This window comes from Primulina huaijiensis, chromosome 4, assembly GCF_012295235.1.
Source record: "Primulina huaijiensis isolate GDHJ02 chromosome 4, ASM1229523v2, whole genome shotgun sequence".
Taxonomy (NCBI): Eukaryota; Viridiplantae; Streptophyta; class Magnoliopsida; order Lamiales; family Gesneriaceae; genus Primulina; species Primulina huaijiensis.
The window spans coordinates 13,148,722-13,171,760 of record NC_133309.1 but is presented as its reverse complement, the minus strand read 5'-3'; the positions used below and the strand labels follow the sequence as shown (position 1 = coordinate 13,171,760).

At 39.8% G+C, this 23,039-nt stretch overlaps 1 protein-coding gene across 1 annotated transcript; it reads right to left on the bottom strand.

The window, feature by feature from the left end:
- Positions 1-12,280: 12,280 nt before the first annotated feature.
- LOC140975317 (ATP synthase subunit beta, mitochondrial-like) lies at positions 12,281-16,896 on the bottom strand. Its single transcript, XM_073438978.1, has 9 exons — positions 16,315-16,896; positions 15,849-15,924; positions 15,612-15,700; positions 15,357-15,474; positions 15,170-15,273; positions 14,927-15,085; positions 14,600-14,824; positions 14,198-14,509; positions 12,281-12,660 (listed from the first exon to the last, which is right to left on the bottom strand). The coding sequence occupies exons 1-9, from the start codon at positions 16,780-16,782 to the stop codon at positions 12,547-12,549; spliced, it is 1,665 nt and encodes a 554-aa protein (XP_073295079.1). The 5' UTR covers positions 16,783-16,896; the 3' UTR covers positions 12,281-12,546.
- Positions 16,897-23,039: the final 6,143 nt, after the last annotated feature.

The following is a 23,039-nucleotide window of genomic DNA, read 5'->3' as shown; positions in this document are numbered from 1 at the left end:
GCCAGACAGTGTATCCGCTGATGAACTTGTCAACGACCCATCTTCTATCTCAGTTGATATTCAAACTGAAGAATCTTCAAAGGAAGCTGCTGGTCAAACGTTTTCTTCTCCCCCTCAAATTCAAGAAGTTTTAACTGAAGATGTTCCGGAAATTACAGAAGTGGAAACAACTGACAGGGCGTTAGTGATTTTTGATCAACAAAATCAGGAAGAGGCACCAAAAACCTCTGTAGCCATGTCTCCTGATATTCACATAAAAACTGAATCTATGTTTGAAGAAATTCAAGAAATTCAGAACAACCTGGTCAGTATGATGACTTCTCTTTCGGACGTCAAATCGACTCAACCGGCGCATACTATGAAGATTGATACAATGAAGGAGAACACGTTTAAAAGTCTTCAGAAGATCACATCCGACGTTGCAACCTTGTTCTTCCATTTGGATCAAATCAAAAAGGACATAGCATCAGCTAACGCATGTTTTAAGACACAAGAAATGTTCAACAATCGCTTTGACTTCATGCAAAACTCTCTCACCAGAAGAATGGACACCATGCAAGAACTTCAGATGAATGATGTTTGTAACATCAGCTCAGATGTAGAGCCCAAATTCGTACACGTAAAACCCATGCATTATTGATTTGTTAAATCAGTTATTTAAATGATTTTCTTAGCCATGCATAATTTATTTAAATGTATTATTTTAAATTAGTCATGTTTATTGTGATGCACGTTAAAATGTCTTTCGAGTTTCATGTTTCAGGCCATTATTCGAGGCGGAAGTGAGGAAAAGACCGGTGAAGATTTTTGGCAATTTTTAAATGTGGTAATTTTATTTTAGTCGAGGATGGGGCGTTTTAAATAATTTATTTAGCCTTAGCACCTTTATACCTAAAATTATGTATTTAGTGAATTTTAGAATTTTAAGACTTTTAAAGTTGGCTTTGTGCAAGTTATTTTAAAGTTAGAGATTTTATTTAGTTAGTGGAGGATTAGCATTTTATTTACATGTTAATTACGTATGATAGCAATAATTTATTTCCTAATTACTATCTAAACCCACGCCACACACACACTTACACATTTTACACACTTTTTCACACACTGATATCGGCAAAACACACCCACACTATCACAATTCAGTTTTATTAATTTTGAGAGAAGGAAACTAGGGTTCTTCACTCATAGAGCAGCCGCCCCCTCCCCTCTCCATCTTCCAGCAATTTTCGTGTGAATTCTTCAAGGATTTTAGTGCCACGGTCGTCCCGGATCAAGCCTCGCACCGTTTTCGCTTCGATATCGCCGGTTCGGTAACGTTTATTATCAAAAGGCACGTATAATCTCTCCTTTGCTGCGTCGATCATGTCATATTATGTGTTGCGTTGTTTTTATGCGTAAAATCATGTGTATGATGTTCGTAGTTTGAGCAGTTAATTGATTGGATCGACTTTGAAGGAAAAATTTTAGATCTAAACCACGTTTTTACTGTTCTGGTTAAAACTGCGAATTTGCAGTCGAGATTTTGAGAAAACCTTTAATACAAAAAAGGTAGAACTTTTTGATGCCTTTGATTTGATATAAAATTCGAGATTTTTGGAAAAAAATCGAGTGAGTTATGGCGTTTTTTCGTGGGTCTGCTCAAACTGCGTTTTCAGAAATTTTATGATATTGATGTGTTCTTAAAGTTTTGTGTTGCAGGCTTCGTTGGAGATCAACGGGTGATTGTTGCTACGTATAGATATATTGGTAATGATGTTTGGAGTATTTTTGAGGTTACGTTTCATGTCGTTAGGCACTGGAACTAGTGGGAAGTCGTAGGAAATCGATTTGATGTCAATCGACGTATTTTGTGTTGCATTGGGTAGTAGAGTGGACGTCGTGTTTTGAGGCATTTGTACGAGTTTTGGTGCAATGTTATGGTGTCCTAAGAAGAGTCTTAAGTTGTTGAATCACATCCTTTAAGTGTCAAATTGTGTGAATAGACATTGCATAAGTTTTCTCGCAGGTACAGAAAAATCGAGGACACACGGACCTGCACACGGGCCCTGACACGGGGTCCGTACCTTTATTTCTTTTTGGTGTCGAACTTGCGTAGGTACACGGACCCCTACACGGAGGCAGGCACGGAGTCCGTGCATTCACCTTTCCTTCGCACACAGGTCACCGACCCTACACGGACCTATACACGGACCCGGGACCGGGGTCCGTGTACTCACGTTTTTGAGAAAAATATGATGGTTGCTTTGGGGTTTGATGTCTTGGTTTAGTGCAAGGGTTATCAAGGCCGTGTCATGGGAAATTGTAGAATGTCCTAAGGAATGATTGAGCTTGAGAGTAAGTAGGATTTCTACGTCTAAGTTATGCAAGTTAAGTATGCAATTTCATGTTAGCATGTTACAACAACGGCCCCAGTCGAAGTCCAACGAATCCCTCAACGCCAAGTAAGTATGATGACGTGCAAAAGAAAACATTTTAAAGTTTTGAGGTATGCTAATTACTTTGTGACCAAATGTATGAATGGGTTTGGAAGTCGGTGAACGTGACCGAGGACCTCTCCGCCCCGTTAAACTTATGAACGAGTTCAGATCGAGATTGGAAAGCGTTAAACTTATGAACAGGGACCAATCCACCCGTTAAACTTATGAACAGGGATCTTATGTATGCGGCAGTGGATACGTCCCTGTCAACCCAGTACTGTGGTGTGTCTGATCAGGCCTTATTATGCTATGGGTCACTTACTTTGAAACATGCCTCTACGCAAAATTATGCTTTATACGCTCAAGTTTATGTCACGAGAATGTTTATGAAAAGCTCATGTGATGGCACGTCTAAGTTAAGCTCGCGATGTTCCAGTTTCAAGCATGTTAAATTCAAGTTTCAGTATGTATGTTCTATTTTTAAAGTTGCATGCGGTTTTATTATGTAGTACTCGCTATTTCCAGTTATACGTGTTGGGTCTTTAGACTCACTAGACTTGATCGATGCAGGTGAGTATGTTGATGAGGAGACAGGAGGTGGCGACCAAGGGGTAGGCTTGGACTGAGCGAGAGGCTAACCCGAGGACCGCAATGTTTAAGTTTCATGCAAAAGTTAAATTACTCTGATTTCATATTTTGATGGAAATACTTTGAGCCAACCTTTTGTGAGCAAATTTTATTGTAGTTATTTTGAACAACCCTGTCTTATGGGGGACTTGGTTGAGATGTTTTATGGCAAACTTTGAAGGTTATTTTATGTTTAAGAAATTTTTTTTAATTTTTCCGCAAATTTTAAGTAGAAAAAGTATGGTACGTCACAGTTGGTATCAGAGCGGTGTTCTTGTAAAGAGTCATGCCTACTGCCAGTCGCAAGAAGCTCTCGAAGTCACACCTCAAGTCTGTGAGTTTTAAAATTTTGCATTATGTATGTAGTTAGCATTGAATCATGATTTCAGCATGTCCATGTTTTAAGTTAAATTTCGTGCATCTTAGGATATTGTTATTATATTCATGCATATTGGGTTTACGTGTTGGGTAAATTGTTGGAACAGTATGCCTCCCAGACATCTGGTTAACCGGGAAATTAGGGATGAGAACAGAGAGCATCGCGATGAGGAGAGGGTCACTCCTCCTCGTCCACCTCCGGATATGCAGGCGCAGATTCTTGCAGGTATGACGCAGTTCTTCGCGCAGTTTGCGGGGAACCAGGCTGCAGTAGTGGGTGCAGGGGAGAGGCCCAGGCCTGAGGCTGTCTACGAGAGGTTCAAAAGGATGAGTCCAAAGGAGTTCTCGGGTACCACTGACCCGATGATAGCGGAAGGATGGATTAAGTCCATCGAGGTAATCTTTGATTTTATGGAACTGACCGATACTGATAGGGTCAGGTGTGCCACATTCCTTCTGTTAGGGGACGCTAGACTATGGTGGGAGAGTACGTCGGTGGCAGTTAACTTGCAGACCTTGTCTTGGGCTGGATTCAAAGAGGTGTTCTACGCCAAGTACTTCACTGAAGAGGTACACTCTCGTCTGACCAGGGAATTTATGACGCTGAGACAGGGAGACAGTAGTGTGGCAGATTTTGTCAGAAAGTTTGAGAGGGGGTGTTACTTCGTACCCCTCATTGCGAATGATGCCCAAGCAAAGCTGAGGCATTTCATGGATGGACTGCGGCCGATCTTGCGCCGTGATGTGAGGGTAGCTGGCCCTACTACTTATGCAGTCGCCGTATCTAGAGCGCTGGCGGCAGAGCAAGACCAGCGAGATATTGAGGCTGACAGGCAGGGCAAGAGGCCCTATCAGGCTCCGCAGTACCAGCAGCAGCAGCATCAGCGACCCCAGCATAGGAGGCCTCCCCAGGGGCCGCCATGGAAGAAGCAGTATCACGGACCGTCGCAGGGCAAGGGTCCAATCCAGCAGCAGGGAGTTCCTCAGAAGCCAGAATACCCCGTGTGCCCAAAGTGCAATCGTCAGCATAGGGGCCAGTGTTTGTACGGATCAGGCAAATGCTTCAAATGCGGATCCAGTGACCACATTGTGAAGGAGTGCCCGCAGTGGAAGCAGCCAACCCAGGGCAGGGTATTCGCCATGCACGCACAGGAGGCGGATCCAGACACCACTTTACTGACTGGTAAACTTTTCTACCCAAGTTCAGTATTATTTTGCCTTGCATGTGGATTTTATTTGGGATTGTTAAGGTGCTAGTAATATTTTGAGTGATTTAGGATAGTAATTTTCTGCTATGTTTGAGGTTAATGTTAGAATTTTTGGGAATGTAAGTTCTGCGTGTGCTAACGTCTTTCAGGAAATATTTTCATTAAGAGAATAGCCACTCAGGCCTTGATAGATTCAGGAGCCACCCACTCATTCATATCAGAGACATTCGCTGGTCACTTGGACATCAAGTCCATAGGACTCGATGTGAATTATTCAGTAACAGTCCCATCAGGGGAAGAGCTGTCAGCTACTAGTGTGGTCAGAGACATTGATCTGGAATTGCACGGCCACCTAGTATATGCCGACTTGATCGTCTTGCCGATGCCGGAATTCGACATTATTTTGGGAATGGACTGGTTGACAAAGAACAGAGTCTTGATCGACTTTCAGAAGAGATCGGTTTTGGTTAGACCATTGGGCATGGAGCAGTTTCTGTTTGAACCTGCCAGATGGAGGAGTTTTCCACGCATGATCTCTTGCATGCAGGCACGGAGACTCATTTCCAAGGGGTGTCAGGCCTTCTTGGCCAGCATTATTTCTGCACCTGACATACCCACTCCGTCTTTATCAGAGGTGCCAGTAGTCAGAGACTTCCCAGACGTCTTTCTCGATGACGTCACAGGTCTTCCACCAGAGAGAGAGGTGGAGTTTGCAATTGAGTTCATGCCAGGCACAGTGCCAATCTCTAAGGCACCGTACCGATTAGCTCCAGCTGAGATGTTAGAACTCAAGCAGCAGATTCAGGAGCTTCTCGACAAGGAATTTATCCGCCCTAGTTGCTCGCCTTGGGGCGCACCAGTGCTTTTTGTAAAGAAGAAGGATGGGAGTATGAGGCTGTGCATCGATTACCGAGAATTGAACAAGGTAACGATCAAGAACAAATACCCACTTCCTAGAATCGAAGACTTGTTCGACCAGTTGCAGGGAGCTACAGTGTTCTCTAAGATAGATCTTCGATCAGGTATCATCAGCTGAAGGTTAAGGATGCAGATGTGCACAAGACCGCCTTCAGGACTAGATATGGGCATTACGAGTTCTTAGTGATGCCATTTGGATTGACTAATGCTCCAGCAATTTTCATGGACCTCATGAACCGAGTGTTTCAGCCCTACCTTGATCAGTTCGTCATAGTATTCATTGACGACATTCTCATTTACTCGAAGGGCCATGAGGAGCATAGCCAGCATTTGAGGACCGTGTTGCAAACGTTGCAGAGTCGCAAGCTATTTGCGAATTTCAGTAAGTGTGAATTTTGGCTGGAGAAAATAGCGTTTTTGGGTCACATAGTGTCTAGCAGTGGGATTGAGGTGGATCCAGCTAAAGTAGCCGCAGTAAAGGAATGGGTGGAACCAAAGAATGCATCAGAAATCCGCAGCTTTTTGGGTTTAGCCGGTTACTACCGTAAGTGTATTCGGGGATTTTCGTCCATAGCAGTGCCACTCACTTCACTGACCAAGAAGAATGCTAAGTTCGTGTGGAGTGGCGAGTGTCAGAAGAGCTTCGATACTCTGAAGCAAGCTCTTATTTCAGCACCTGTGTTAGCCATGCCGACAGGGCAAGGTGATTTTGTGCTATACACCGATGCATCTAAGTTCGGGTTGGGCGCAGTATTGATGCAGCATGGTCGGGTTATTGCCTATGCTTCCAGGCAGTTGAAAGTGCATGAGAGGAACTATCCGACGCATGACCTAGAGTTAGCCGCCGTTGTGTTTGCGTTGAAGATTTGGAGACACTACCTGTACGGCGAGAAATGTCAGATTTTCACTGATCACAAAAGTCTCAAGTGTTTCTTGACGCAGAAAGAACTGAATATGAGACAGAGGCGGTGGTTAGAGCTGGTAAAAGACTACGACTGCGAAATTAGCTACCATCCGGGAAAGGATAACGTTGTGGCAGACGCCCCGAGCAGAAAAGTCGCAGTCATAGCACAGTTGTCAGTTCAGAGACCTCTTCAGTCCGAGATTCAGAAATTTGGTCTAGAGATTTATCGTAAGGGCAGAGCTCCCAGACTATCTGATCTGACAGTCAAGTCTGAATTGCTAGACCGTATCCGTCAAGGACAGTCTTCAGATGAACAGTTACAGAAGTGGAGTCTGAAAGATGAAGCCAAGGGCAGTATGCTCTACTCAGTGTCAGACGGTATTGTGAGATACAAGAGAAGAATGTGGGTGCCTAACGTAGATTCCATCAGAGAAGATATCTTATCAGAGGCACATGCATCTCCGTATTCACTCCACCCAGGAGGTACCAAGATGTACAAAGACCTGCAGATCTTGTATTGGTGGCCAGGGATGAAGAGAGACATCCGCAGATTTGTGTCTGAATGCCTCACTTGTCAGCAGGTAAAGGCAGAGCATCAGAGGCCAGCAGGAATGCTTAAGCCACTCCCGATTCCCGAGTGGAAATGGGAGAATATTACTATGGACTTCGTCGTTGGGTTGCCAAAGTCAATTAGAGGTTTTAATGCTATTTGGGTCATAGTGGATCGACTCACTAAGTCAGCGCACTTCTTGCCAGTGAAAACGACTTTTTCCATGTCGTAGTATGCGGAGCTTTATATAAGGGAGATCGTTCGATTGCATGGGATCCCAGTTACTATTGTGTCCGACAGGGACCCGAGATTCACATCGTCCTTCTGGAAGAGCTTACATGCAGCCATGGGGACAAAGTTGCTTTTCAGTACAGTTTTTCACCCGCAGACAGATGGCCAGTCTGAGCGAGTGATTCAGATTTTAGAGGACTTGTTGCGAGCGTGTATGATTGATTTTCAGGGAACTTGGGAGTCTAAGATACCTCTAGTGGAATTTACTTACAACAACAGCTTCCAATCATCAATAGGTATGGCTCCTTACGAGGCCTTATATGGAAGAAAGTGCAGATCACCAGTTCATTGGGACGAGGTCGGAGAAAGAGCGGAACTTGGACCAGAAATAGTTCAGCAGACTGCAGACGTGGTGGTCAAGATTCGTGATAGAATGAACACCGCCCAGAGTCGTCAGAAGAGTTATGCTGATAAGAGGAGGAGAGATCTCGAATTTGCCGTTGGTGATCATGTTTTCGTCAAGATAGCACCTATGAAGGGGGTGATGAGATTCGGGAAAAGAGGCAAGTTGAGTCCGAGGTTCATTGGACCGTTTGAAATTTTGGACAGAGTTGGGACACTAGCCTATCGTGTTGCCCTTCCGCCAAAACTGGCCGGGGTACACAATGTGTTCCATGTCTCAATGCTGAGGAAACATCTGGCTAATCCTTCGCACATTCTGAGTTATGAGCCGTTGCAGCTGGCTCCAGACTTGTCTTATGAGGAAAAACCAGTTCAAATCCTAGACAGGCAAGAGCGTAGGCTCCGGAACAAAGTGACTAAGCTAGTCAAAGTTCGGTGGCTAAACCAATCAGTGGAAGAGGCCACTTGAGAGTCAGAGGCAGATATGAGACTTCGCTACCCGGAGTTATTCGGTAAGACTTAATTTCGAGGACGAAATTTTTATAAGTGGGGGAGGAACTGTAGAGCGCAAATTCGTACACGTAAAACCCATGCATTATTTATTTGTTAAATCGGTTATTTAATTTAAAATGATTTTCTTAGCCATGCATAATTTATTTGAATGTATTATTTTTAATTAGTCATGTTTATTGTGATGCACGTTAAAATGTCTTTCGAGTTTCATGTTTCAGGCGATTATTCGAGGCGGAAGTGAGGAAAAGACCGGTGACGATTTTTGGCAATTTTTAAATGTGGTAATTTTATTTTAGTCGAGGATGGGGCGTTTTAAATAATTTATTTAGCCTTAGCACCTTTATGCCTAAAATTATGTATTTAGTAAATTTTAGAATTTTAAGACTTTTAAAGTTGGCTTTGAGCAAGTTATTTTAAAGTTAGAGATTTTATTTAGTTAGTGGAGGATTAGCATTTTATTTACATGTTAATTACGCATGATAGCAATAATTTATTTCCTAATTACTATCTAAACCCACGCCACACACACACTTACACATTTTACACACTTTTTCACACACTGATATCGGCAAAACACACCCACACTATCACAATTCAGTTTTATTAATTTTGAGAGAGGAAACTAGGGTTCTTCACTCATAGAGCAGCCGCCCCTTCCCCTCTCCATCTTCCAGCAATTTTCGTGTGAATTCTTCAAGGATTTTAGTGCCACGGTCGTCCCGGATCAAACTTCGCACCGTTTTCGCTTCGATATCGCCGGTTCGGTAACTTTTATTATCAAAAGGCACGTATAATCTCTCCTTTGCTGCGCCGATCATGTCATATTATGTGTTGCGTTGTTTTTATGTGTAAAATCATGTGTATGATGTTTGTAGTTTGAGCGGTTAATTGATTGGATCGACTTTGAAGGAAAAATTTTAGATCTAAACCACGTTTTGACTGTTCTGGTTAAAACTGCGAATTGTCAGTCAAGATTTTGAGAAAACTTTCAACAAAAAAAAGGTAGAACTTTTCGATGCCTTCGATTCGATATAAAATTCGAGATTTTTGGATGCATATCGAGTGATTTATGGCGTTTTTTGTGGGACTGCTCAAACTGCGTTTTCAGAAATTTTATGATATTGATGTGTTCTTAAAGTTTTGTGTTGCAGGCTTCGTTGGAGATCGACGGATGATTTTTGCTGCGTATAGATATATTGGTAATGATGTTTGGAGTATTTTTGAGGTCACGTTTCATGTCGTTAGGCATTTGAACTAGTGGGAAGTCGTAGGATATCGATTTGATGTCAATCACTGTATTTTGTGTTGCATTGGGTAGTAGAGTGGACGTCGTGTTTTGAGGCGTTTGTACGAGTTTTGGTGCAATGTTATGGTGTCCTAAGAAGAGTCTTAAGTTGTTGAATCACATCCTAAGTGTCAAATTGTGTGAATAGACATTGCATAAGTTTTCTCCCAGGTACAGTAAAATCGAGGACACACGGACCTAAACACGGGCCCTGATACGGGGTCCGTGCCTTTATTTCTTTTTGGTGTCGAACTTGCGTAGATACACGGACCCCTACACGGAGGCAGGCACGGAGTCCGTGCATTCACCTTTCCTTCGCACACAGGTCACTGACCCTACACGGACCTATACACAGACCCGGGGCCGGGGTCCGTGTACTCACGCTTTTGAGAAGAATATGATGGTTGCTTTGGGGTTTGATGTCTTGGTTTAGTGCAAGGGTTATCAAGGCCGTGCCATGGGAAATTGTAGAATGTCCTAAGGAATGATTGAGCTTGAGAGTAAGTAGGATTTCTACGTCTAAGTTATGCAAGTTAAGTATGCAATTGCATGTTAGCATGTTGTAACAACGGCCCCAGTCGAAGTCCAACGAATCCCTCAACGCCAAGTAAGTATGATGACGTGCAAAAGAAAACATTTTAAAGTTTTGAGGTATGCTAATTGCTTTGTGGCCAAATGTATAAATGGGTTTGGAAGTCGGTGAACGTGGCCGAGGACCTCTCCGCCCCATTAAACTTATGAACGGGTTCAGATCGGGATTGGAAAGCGTTAAACTTATGAACATGGACCAATTCACCCGTTAAACTTATGATCGGGGATCTTATGTATGCGGCAGTGGATACGTCCCTGTCAGCCCAGTATCGTGGTGTGTCTGATCAGGCCTTATTATGCTATGGGTCACTTACTTTGAAACATACCTCTACGCAAAATTATGATTTATACGCTCAAGTTTATGTTATGAGAATGTTTAAGAAAAGCTCATGTGATGGCACGTCTAAGTTAAGCTCGCGATGTTCAAGTTTCAAGCATGTTAAATTCAAGTTTCAGTATGTATGTTCTATTTTTAAAGTTGCATGCGGTTTTATTATGTAGTACTCGCTATTTCCAGTTATACGTGTTGAGTCTTTAGACTCACTAGACTTAATCGATGCAGGTGAGTATGTTGATGAGGAGACAGGAGGTGGCGACCAAAGGGCAGGCTTGGACTGAGCGGGAGGCTAACCCGAGGACCGCAATGTTTAAGTTTTATGCAAAAGTTAAATTACTCTGATTTCATATTTTGATGGAAATACTTTGAGCAAACCTTTTGTGAGCAAATTTTATTGCAGTTATTTTCAACAACCCTGTCTTATGGGGGACTTGGTTGAGATGTTTTATGGCAAACTTTGAAGGTTATTTTATGTTTAAGAAATTTTTTTTAATTTTTCCGCAAATTTTAAGTAGAAAAAGTACGGTACGTCACATCAGAGGTTAAATCTTTATCCAAGAAAGTAGAGGCGTTTGACAAAAAAAGAGAAAAATGATAAGAGAAACAAGAAAAAGATCAACACGGAGAAGATGACATTGATAAGATTATGGCAGATTTTGAAGATTCTTGAAGATTATTTCATTCTTTGTACGAATCTGTACATTAGAAGTGTTATTTTATCTACAAAGAGTTCGGAGAATATCATTTTAGTTCTGTTGATCGGTTCATACATCCAAGTTTTGTCAAACACCAAAAAAGAGGAAATTGTTGGAAACTTAATTTCGATGTTTGACAAACCGTAAGTCTAATCGATTAAATCAACTGATCAAAAAGACCGATTTCTTAACTGAAAGATCAATGCGAAGTTTATCAAAGGCAAACTGAAACCAGCTGAACTGAACATCACAAACAACTGATTAATCAGTTGAAAATTGATCAGTTGCTACAAACAGTTGTAAACTTATCAACTATTGCTTATCAGCTGATCCTTCAGCTGTACACATCAAGAAAAGGACGTTCAACCGACAATAGTACAAAATCAGTCTGCAACAGATAGTGGGAACGCCGCCATTCAGCTGCAGTGTACGAATGTCAGAAAAATGTTGACATGGCAAACCAACGGACAAAAAGATTCAAATTCTATTAAATGTTACCGTTGAATAAAAGCCTATAAATAGCAGAGAAAAGAAGCTGAGAGTTACAGATAACACATCAAAGTTCTGAACATCTAAACTTGTCTACTCTCTGAAAAATACGACGTTCCTCTGCTGAAATAATAGCTCACGCTTATTTCATATATTCGTAGCAATCAAGGCTACTCTTTTGAGCTTTCTAGCGCAGTGTTATCTTTGTAAAATTCGATCTTGTAAAATATCAGCTGTGCTAAACTCAGTTGTATACTGTTAAGCATTTTTGTAAACTAAGAGTTTCAATATTGTTAGTGTTAAGTTTAAACTGAAGTGAGTCTGTACAAACTTTTGTACCGATCAAAGTCTTTAAGTGAATATCCTGTCCTTGTGATAAAAAGCGTGACGTAAGAGTGTTTGAAATCTCCGAACATCCATAAAATCTTGTGTTCTTATTTCAGTTTTTATTCTATCTATCAGTCAATTTTATTCCGCACTTTATTGTTAACTGATTGATATTAACTGACAAGATTCCGAGTATCAGTTTATCACTAAACTGAACTCAACTTTCCGAAAATTGATAAAAGTTGTGTGTGTTTACTTCTAAACACTCTTTTAACCAAGTATTCGATCCTATCAAAAACATACGAAAATTTTAGCTTAGCTAACAAACATGGCCTTTGTTGAAGTAACCATAATGCATATTAGTTGGAACAAAATAAGAAAAAGGCTCTCCTCAGCGACCACGTCAAATATTCAGAAAAATAAAATTAAGCAAAAATATACAAGGCCACAGCGTCGTGACCCCCATTATTAGGTCACATGATATAACAAACGAGGGCTCGGCCAGGTATGCTCATAGCTCAAGTCACACACGGTTCATATGAAACAGTAAAAGAGAGATTCAGAAATTATGTTCCCAAGAGTAAAACGGAAGAATTCTTGATGTTGGCATTGCCAAGAACCAACTTATTTTGGCTAGCGAAGGGCGAGAGGACGTTAAGAAAGCTTTGATGTATCTAAGCAGCAGATTCTTTGGCAATCTTTTCTGCCTTGGCGATAACCTCTTCGATTCCTCCAACCATGTAAAAAGATTGTTCTGAAAGATCGTCATATTTTCCGTCCAAGACACCCTGTTAGAAGCAACAAAATGTGTAAAATGCCAACTGGTGACATTATTGGACCACAGGATAAATCAAAATAATGAAGGAAAAACACAAGAAAGCTGTTAGGGTACTGGATATCATCATATTGACCGGAACCCTTTGCAAGGAATATAGACAAATCCTAAACAACATGGACATATTAGTAAAGTAAACAAAGATTAAACTTGGATAGAAAACTCTAACTTGAAAATGAATTTGCAGCTTCAATGATGAATTTTAAACATATAGTAAAAAATGGCATAAATTTGTGGATAAAGGTGGTAGTTCATATATTTCTGAAACATAACCACCATCAGAAAATATTTGTTACAATTTGAATCGAGACATAACCCTGATTGCATTAGAAAAAGCTAATCTAACTTTGAGAAAATTATTTAAAATTTGGATTTCAAATTATTATAATTTGCGAGATTAGAATTGTTATGCAGTGAGTTTAAAAAACTAAAGATCTTAAAGTTTAATTAAGCTCAATGAATTTGGATATAAAATAATTCAAAATCCTTCAATGATCAATGTACTTAGCCTGTAGGTCATGGGATCGAAACCTGGGGAAGCAAAGACTTTCCTGCGAGGGGGAGAAGTCCAATGAGTAATGATGCATGGGAAAGCCCGTGAAGGCAGGGCCTAAGATCAGGAGAGCACATGATCATTACAATAAAAGTACATAGATCCTTGAAACCTGGTACCAATTGAGATATCAATGTACTTAGCCTGGAGGTCGTAGGATCGAAACCTGGGGAGCACAGAATCCACTGCCAGGGGTGGAGAGTTCTACGAGTAATGATGCATGGGAAAGCCCGTGAGGGAATACCCAAGATCGGGAGAGCCCATGGTCATTACAGTATCCATTTGCCGCAAAATTAGAATAAAGGATTTGAAATCTCGTGTTGTCGAAGTATATTTTTTTTGCTTTAATTTCAAATCCACTATCCACCTTAGTCATTTGAAATACACACATTTCAAATCCTTTCAGTTGAAATCCTAGTAAAAATCCAAATTCTTTTATCCAAAAACAACCTAACATCATTTCGGGAGTGACCTAACAATCTAGCATCTAGTAAATGAATAAGAACCTAAAAACTAAGTATGAAGCTGGTTCAAGAAACCAGTTCACTGCAGTACAAAAAATAAAATCCTCATAATAAGGCACTCATCCAGGACATCTCACACAATACTCAGAGTGGGTTGAAGCCTTTGAAGCCAAATAATTCAAGTTCATTATCTGAATTGAATGTGTTTGTTTTGGTGTTTTTGAACTACATATATTTAAGCAAAATAAAGTACATAGTCGATTCACATTTCACAATAAAGGATTTTCAAATCCTTACAAAATGGGACCCCATCAGAAATTCATCTCATATGCTCAACAACAAATTCTCACATCGAATGCAACCTTGATGATATCATGTGCGAGTATAGTAACATAGGCAAGTCAATGAAAATTGCAAATTAAACATTCTTGAAAACAGCAAATAACCAAGGATGAGATTCAAATAAATTTTACCTGGAAGCTGGTGATGCTCTCTTTCAACTCTACGTACTTGCCCGGGGCACCCGTGAAAACTTCGGCAACATGGAAAGGCTGGCTCAAGAACCGTTGAATTTTACGAGCACGTGCAACAGTCAATTTGTCATCTTCACTAAGTTCATCCATTCCAAGAATGGCAATAATATCTTGAAGATTTTTATAGTTTTGGAGGACTTTTTGTACACCTCGAGCTGTATTGTAGTGTTCTTCTCCCAGAATGTGTGGGGAAAGCATACGAGATGTTGAATCAAGAGGATCAACGGCAGGATAGATACCAAGCTCAGAAATCTAATCGATGGAGCAAGAAGAATTGAAATATTCAATTCATGAACTATCGAAATCAGGCTTCTTTGAGGAAAATCAAGAAACTCTATGTACCTGTCGAGATAACACAGTTGTGGCATCCAAGTGAGCAAAGGTGGTTGCAGGTGCTGGATCTGTCAAATCATCAGCTGGCACATAAATGGCTTGCACAGATGTAATGGAACCTTTCTTAGTTGTAGTAATGCGTTCTTGAAGGCCTCCAAGATCTGTTGCCAAAGTAGGTTGATATCCGACTGCAGACGGGATACGCCCAAGCAAAGCAGACACTTCTGAGTTGGCCTGAAAGGAATTATAACGAAAAGAAAAAGGTACATTACCATCTGGCACATGTGCCACAAATGCAAATAACTTTTCAAGAATGATCATGAGCACAAAACTTACTTGAGTAAATCGGAAGATATTGTCAATGAAGAGGAGCACATCTTGCCCTTCCGCATCACGGAAATGTTCGGCCACTGTAAGTCCAGTAAGTCCCACACGAGCACGAGCGCCTGGGGGTTCATTCATTTGACCATAGACAAGGGCACACTTGCTATCGGCCTGAGAATCAGTACACAAAGAAGAATAAGAAAAAAGCCATTAAAAAATTTGATATAACAATCATAAAACTTGATAAATGCAGACCTGCTTGTCACCTAGCTTAATAACACCACTCTCAATCATTTCTCTGTACAAATCATTGCCCTCTCGAGTACGTTCACCTACACCAGCAAAGACAGAGAAGCCACCTGGCAAGGAAAATAAAAGACAGTCAGACAAGCCCGATCAACAACAGATTCACAGCATATACTGCATAAAAAAACCAATGAACCATGAGCTTTTGCAACATTATTAATCAGTTCCATAATAAGCACAGTTTTTCCTACACCAGCACCGCCAAATAAACCAATTTTCCCTCCTCTTTGGTAAGGTGCAAGAAGGTCGACGACCTGGGATAAAAAAAAACACAGTATAGTTCAGCAACAGGTTCCAAACTCCAATGATTGACAAGTACAACAAGGTAAAAAATATGGACTTAAACAATTGTCATCAAACAAAATTGGCTTTATTAGAATTCAGCAAGCACCTTGATACCAGTGACGAGAATTTGTTGCTCTGTAGCTTGCTCCACAAAGGCAGGAGCTTCACGGTGAATTGGTAAATAGTGTTCAGTGCCTGTAACATCGATAATTCGTTAGAAAAGGTACAATTTTTTGTTAGTTCCTCGGCGCATTTGCGGACCAAAAGAAACATAGCAATTACAATTTACCCAAATATATTAAAACAAAAACAAAAACAACAAAAAACGTAGAAATTCACTTACTAATATTGCCCCTGTGATCAATTGGCTCTCCGATGACGTTAATGATACGTCCAAGGGTTGCTCTACCAACGGGCACCTATGAACGAATGAAGTGAGTTAAAATAAATTGCTCCCAAATACATCTCACGAAGAACTAATCATACACAACGCTCTCATTGCATATAAAGGCACCACATGTCCACGTTAGGCCATCGGGAAAATGCATGATAGGAGAAATAAGTCTTACCGCGCCAAACAAAGAATTCAAATCCAATCAATTTCATACTAGGGACGAACCAAAACACTGATCGATCTAGTACAAACCGAGGTCAAATAATGTCAAAATCAAGTCCCGCCCCCAAGAACCCAAAAGTTTCCAAATAAATTAAAAATTAACCACTGTCAAATCCCCAAAAGATAGAAAATCAACAACAATTCCATCTCAAGAAATTCAGTCAGTAAAAAAGGACAAGCATCTGTGTCTCACAGTAATGGGGGATCCAGTGTTGAGCACACGCTGGCCTCGGACCAACCCTTCAGTCCCATCCATAGCAATACACCTTACCACATTCTCACCCAAGTGCTGCGCCACCTCCAAAACAAGCCTGATCTGGTTATCCAAGACCTCCAGCGCCGTCAAAATAGGGGGCAAACCCTCGTCAAACCTCACATCGACAACGGCTCCGATCACCTGGCACACCTTCCCGATCGCACCCTGGCCAGTGAACTCATCGGTGATTTTCCCCGACGGCCCACCAGTGGAAGGTGCAGGGGCTGAGGGGGTGGCCGCCGCCGTAGTAGATGTGGCGTAGTGAGCAGCAAACCGGTGCAGGAAGTGACCGGCGGGCGAGGGACGGTGCAGCGCCCGGGGCCTGGGGGCGGCGGAAAACATGGATCTTGAGGTGCGGGCGGCGGAGGACCGGAGGAATGAGGCTAACAGCCTCCGAGAAGCCATGGCGGCAGAATCGTGGATTGGAGAGAGATATGAGCAGAGAAATTGTCAAAAACAAGTGTTAGGGTTTCTGTCAGAATGAAAAGTCGATTCTTTTAGCTCACAAAGATACGATGGGAAAATGAGGACATCGGGACGTATTAATTAAAATTAAAATTAAAAAAAATAGTGGTGTATATTTTATATTTAAATAATTATTATTATTATTTTTCAAATATTAGTGTAATTAAAATTTAATTTATGTATAATAAAACTTAAAATTTAATTAAATAAAAAAACTTAAAATACTTACATGACGAGCTCGTTCTTAAAATCTCACTCTCAGTCGTCCCAATTTCTGTTTCTTCTTTACCATTCTTCGCATAATCATTTTTGTCAAATTTTTCTGAGTTCTCAGCTCTCACATACTATGGAATAATGAGTCAACAAGAGATAGGTTTGGAAGAAATCCAAAGAGATAATCATGTATTGGTAAGAGCTCGACTTATTATTTTGATTTTTATCACTAGATTTGTTATTTGGTCGAGCTCGACTCACAAATTCAGGTAGCATCTTCTTCAATCGATCGATTTCTTGGTTCCACCTGTTTCGCACCCTAAATCGATCGATTTCGAGCATTCGACTTGTTGGGTCGAGCTCGACCTAGATGTAAACCTCGACCCAAAAGAGCTCGACCTACCGGTTGTGTCGAGACGAGGCTTGGGTCGAGTAGCCTACTCGAACCAAATCTCACTCACTCGACCAAAGAGCTCGACCCACCAGTTGGTTCGAGGCTTGGGTTGAATAGGCTACTCTACCTAAATCTTACTTACTTGATCCAATGTTTCACAATAACACGACCAAATTTTAATTTTTTACAATTAATAATATTTTTTGTGCACATTTACTTCCCCACGAAACTTGAAAGGGATTAATTCTTTGATTATACGTTAAATTTAGGATCGAAATATGTTGAGATTTCTAAAAAAATAGTATTGTTTTTGAATAAAAAGGAAATGGAACATTTTTTCCAGCATACATAAGTTGGTAATTTAATTGTATTTGCTAAAGATTATACGAATTCAAAACAATTGTTGTGGTTTTTTATGAGTAGATAGAGTTATGATAGTGGATGTGATGAATATTGGATGGTAAATCGCAAACTACCCCCACGGTTTTCATTGTTAGAGTATTGTTTGCTCATTGGCCTAAATTATTCTAAATTTATCCTGTGATATATGATAATGATGAATTTAGACTTAGTTATTTTGGTGGAAGAAGCAGTATATGTTTGGAGGATTTGTGTAAAGGCCTAGAAATCCTTACTTGAAAATTTTCGGAAAAATTAAAAATTTTCTTTTTAAAGTAATTAAAATGCCTCATTCACAAAATAATCTGATAATTCAAGTTTTTAATGTTCAGAATAGCAGCGGAAGAAATTATCGTTCGCAAAATAACAAGTTAAGGTAATCCAACAACTGATAAAAATGTTTGAGCGATAAAAATATTAAAAGCTGAAAAGTGAGGTCCTCGGGTCCCACTACTGCCGACTCGAACTGGCTCACTGATCCCCGCCCTCGGTCCCGACATCATCAGTACCTACAACAATCAAGTCTAGTGAGTCTAAAGACTCAGCATGCAAATATCGTAAATAACAAGTAAATAAATAATAAAGTCGCATGCAAGTGAAAATATCATGTAATGAGGTGTAACGTACAATATCATTTCAAAGGTAATTATAGTACGTGCATGACTGAACTGAAAATATCAGTGAAAATGTTTTCTCCTTAGAGCCCTGTAATAAAATGGCATGTCATAAATTTTCTGTTGAGATTATGGTCTACGCAAGTGGTCCCTGAACTGAGCTGACCGGTAACTGGCGACCGGAATGAAACTGAACTAACCGGTAACTGACGACCGGACTGGTAACTGGCGACCGGGTTTAATAATGTACGTCTCATCAGACTACTGCCACAGTATACTGGGTGAAACAACTGAACTGGCCGGTAACTGGCGACCGAACCGGTAACTGGCGACCGGATTTAATTATGACAGTAGAGTGACCACAAGCAATATCGCATAAATCTCAAAATTAATATTTTGCACGTATATAAATAAATAACATCATTAAAAATGAACAATTTCGATCTTCTTGCATTAAAATCATGTACTTGCGATATTTAAAAATACCTATATGGCTTGATTGAAGAGTGAAAGAAGATATAAACATGCCTTGGTTTGTTTTGACAGAAAACAAACGAAATAATGACGCGGCACGGTGGAGACGGAGTGCTCTTCACGTTCTTACTTTTCTCTCTTAATTCTTTTAAACCAAGCATGCACCATAATTATTATAATGGCATAAAAATCATAAATGTGATGCATGAACATTTAAAAATACCATGATTTGTGCTCAGGGCGCTGCTAGGACTAAAATCTCACCCCGGGTGCAAAATGACCATTTTGCCCCTGGAAACCCGAAAATTATCGTTTCAACCCTGGACCTCTAAAATTGACCCGAATCTTACCAAACTCTTTAAATTGTCCCAAAATATTTTTAAAAGCATTCTTAGACGTAAACTCGAGCCAAAATCGTAATTTAATCGATTCATTTTAAAACTTGGACCGGGGTCCCGGTTTTAACCCGAATCAACTCGAAACTTAACCAAATTTTTCTCAACTTTATAAAATATCCTACAAACACTTAAAGTTCATGAAAACCATGCACCCAATCCCCTAAACCCACGGCTAAATTTTCCAGCACCTTAACAACTCTCGGCCGTCCCTTTCCTTAGACCTCATCACAACACATGTCACCCAACTCCAATAATCTTTCGGTCCTCTCTAACTCCCCCACATGGACCTAGCTTAAACTTTAGAGGACCTACCTTAATCACACGATCGGCCACATGCAGCACTACCCAAATCCCACGCTGTACACAAACTCACGCTGCACACGAAACTCACGGCCCTTGCTACCAGCCGTGAAACGATCGAAGCACAGCCCTAGACCTCTATGATCTGCACAACACTCGGCCCCTACAACGATACAACAGCGGCCCTTTGCACCAAAAACAATCAGAACGTGAGATGCCTTTCAAAAACCGTGAACATGCAACCAAAAGAATAAGATTTCGTGTCAAAACTTCAACAGAACGTACACCCATGATGGATCGAAAGATTGCTATGCACTTACACACAAATTTACATAATAATGGCATGAATGATACAAAGGAAAGAATACATGCGTGCCTTGATGCAATAAACGCAAGAAAACTCGAAGCGGGGAACGCCGGGGAAACTTTGATGCAAGAATGAGCTATGGCCGAGAGGTTGCTGCTGATTTTCTTGAGGAAACCGAGACAAAATGAGAGGGGAGGGGTGGTGTCGGGTGATAGGAGGATTAGGTTTAGGTTAAATGAGGTTTAGGTAGATAATTAAATAGATAACGATTAGATAATGGGCCAAAGTTTACCATTTAAAAGTTTTAAAAGTCTTTTAAGCCCAACAAGTTTAAAAGTAGGCCCATTAAGTCCAAACGCACTCCTGAAGAATATTTCTTGTTGAAAAGATTTTGAAAATATTAGCCGAACCATTAAAAAGTCCCCCGATTCTATAAAATTTGCGTACCGTTAAAAATAAAATCCTGCGGGTAAAAATACCCAAATAAAATCCTATTTTTGAAAAATACACTTAAAACGCATTAAATTAATTTATAAAAATAAATCATGTAATAAAATATTTTTTCTGAAAATTCTCGGGTCTCCGTTCCTCGTTCGATCGTGAAATGCATCTAGAAACCCTAATGCATGAACTTTAAAATAAATCATGAATTAAATCCTATCATGCATGAATTATGTCTAAAATGCATAAAAATAATTAAACATAAATTAATGAAATAAACATGCATTTTATGCTTTAAAACAATTATATAAAATGCCAAAGAAGTTTAATAACTTCCATGTATGCCAACTTTTAAATTATATTTACTAACATGCTAAATTACCACTTCTTAAATAAGTCTTTATTAACTTATCTCAATACTCCATCTCCAGTCCGACCTCACTTATTTAACTGAAAAGGTAACAATTAAACTACTGCGTAAAATAAATAAATTTAAAGAAAAGAATTTAAATACTCATGCAATAAAAATCATTTTAATTTAAGATACTAGAATTATGCATGGTTTATACGTAGTCTACGTTACGGGTTCTACAATTTGATAGCTAAAATTGATGGGTATGAGAATGAGTTAGATGAAGAGGTACATGTGGAAAAGTTTAAATTGGTAAGTCTTTTTTTCGTGGCAGCTATATTGGGTTGACAACGGAAAAGTAAACATAATACACTGGACCCAGAGTGGATTAGATTATTTAATAACTTTAATAGGTTTATTAAATATCCATGAGATAGAATAACTTTCGAGTAAGTACTTTATATATTAAGAAAAGATCTCGAAGCTAAGTTTAGAAGCTATGAAAATTTGTCGCATGATGTGGGAATGATCCAGACTTCAGTGGCTACTATAGCTTCCATATAAGTGGATTTATTTATCCTTTGCATGTAACTAAATATTGTTTATTTTATAAAATATTGTTGTTGTTGGAATTTATGAGTTTCAGAGTTTGACAACACAAATCCGTAAAAGAACTGAAGAACCAAAGTGAACTGACGCAACTGAGAGGTCATAACTGAAAGAAGACTTATCAGACATAAATAGAATAAGAACTGAAGTTAATAGAATAAAGTTCTTATAATTTTAAATAAGTGTTAAAAATGATGATTTGAAGTTCATAGAACAAATTGAAGATCAGAACTGAAGACTTCGCAAAACTGAATTGAAATGACTTAATTCAATTGAAGTGTTCGAACTGAGAGACATCAGTTAGAATTTATGTACTCCAGCTGAACTGATCAGTCGACCAATTAGACTCTTGATCAATTAGCCATGTCATCAGTTGCATGTTGAAATACTTAGCAGATAAATTAACCTTCCGTACCAAAGTAGAACAGACGAAATATAATACTCTGATACATCATACCTATGTCATAATAAAGTCGTCTACATGGACTAGAAGACGATTCAAAGGATATTAATCATTAATTGCATTCAATGTGACCGTTGGAATCGAAGACTATTTATAGCTCATGAGCTCAGTTGAAGAAAGGTTACGAGACGAAATGAAATACCAACAAAACAACTATCAGTTGAAACATCTACTAAGATTTTTTTTTTGAAAGCTAAATTTTGAAATAAACATTTTACAAACATTCATGCAATAATTGCTGTAAAACACACATTTTAAAATAATGGGATTCCAATACTAGTAAAAATACTGCAATTAAAAGTATACCAAAAATCATGTCGATCCAACAACATATAAAATAAATAGAGTATAAAAATATCCATGATCTCTCCTAACTCATAAGCATGATGTGCAGAAAAATGAAGTCCTCGGGTTAGCTTGCGCACATCCAGCCCCGTCTACTCAGGCTTTGGCGCCTTCACTGAGCCTTGGCCTTACATGTCATCATATTCGTATTAGTCACAACCAACTCTCATCCTTAAAAATATGTCATCATATTCATCACTTATAAAAATCATGCATATACGTAACTTTTTCTTAAAATCAAGCATGCAACGAAATTCTCATATTTCCATAAAAAGTCATGTTCATGGTAACATATACATTAAAAACGTGTAAAATTATGATCAGGGCACTGCTAGGACTGCTAACTCGACCCGAGTGTAAAATGACCATTTTTCCCCTGAAAACCCTAATTCACCATTTTACCCTTGGACCTCAAAATTTCGACTCGAAGCCAACCAAACTCTTTAAAACACCTCAAAACATAATTATAATCTTTTCTTAGATGTAAACTCGTGCCCATGCAAAAACCTCTATAATTCGTTTTAAAACTTGAACCCGAGTCCCAGTTTTAATCCGAATTAATCCGAAAATCAACCGAAACTTTCCAAACTTAAACCGTGTCTTAACCGTACCCTACCAGGCCCTAAACCACATGTACCAGACATTATAAGTTCCCCGAACAGCCTTGGAAGTTGCTGGATTTCGACACTTGCTTTCCTACAAACCCTAACGCGTCAAGCCTCCAATAGTTCGATCCTAAGGCTAACAGACTCGAACCAGCCTTGAGCCAACATCTCCTAGGACTAAGATCATGCCAAGAACGCCCTACTGAACCAATCCTAGCCACGCATACTGCCCAAGCAAGCCGTCCCAGGCGATTCACTCATGACAAGCCCAACTTCGACCCTA

Bases quoted from the DNA above. Each gene is read 5' to 3' on its own strand.
- LOC140975317 (XM_073438978.1), bottom strand. From the start codon at position 16,782: ATGGCTTCTCGGAGGCTGTTAGCCTCATTCCTCCGGTCCTCCGCCGCC. The intron at 15,274-15,356 runs GTTCATTGGTTT...TTTCCTTGCCAG, and splicing joins TAATGTTGCAAAAGCTCATG to GTGGCTTCTCTGTCTTTGCT. The intron at 14,510-14,599 runs GTACATAGAGTT...TCCATCGATTAG, and splicing joins CAACTGTGTTATCTCGACAG to ATTTCTGAGCTTGGTATCTA.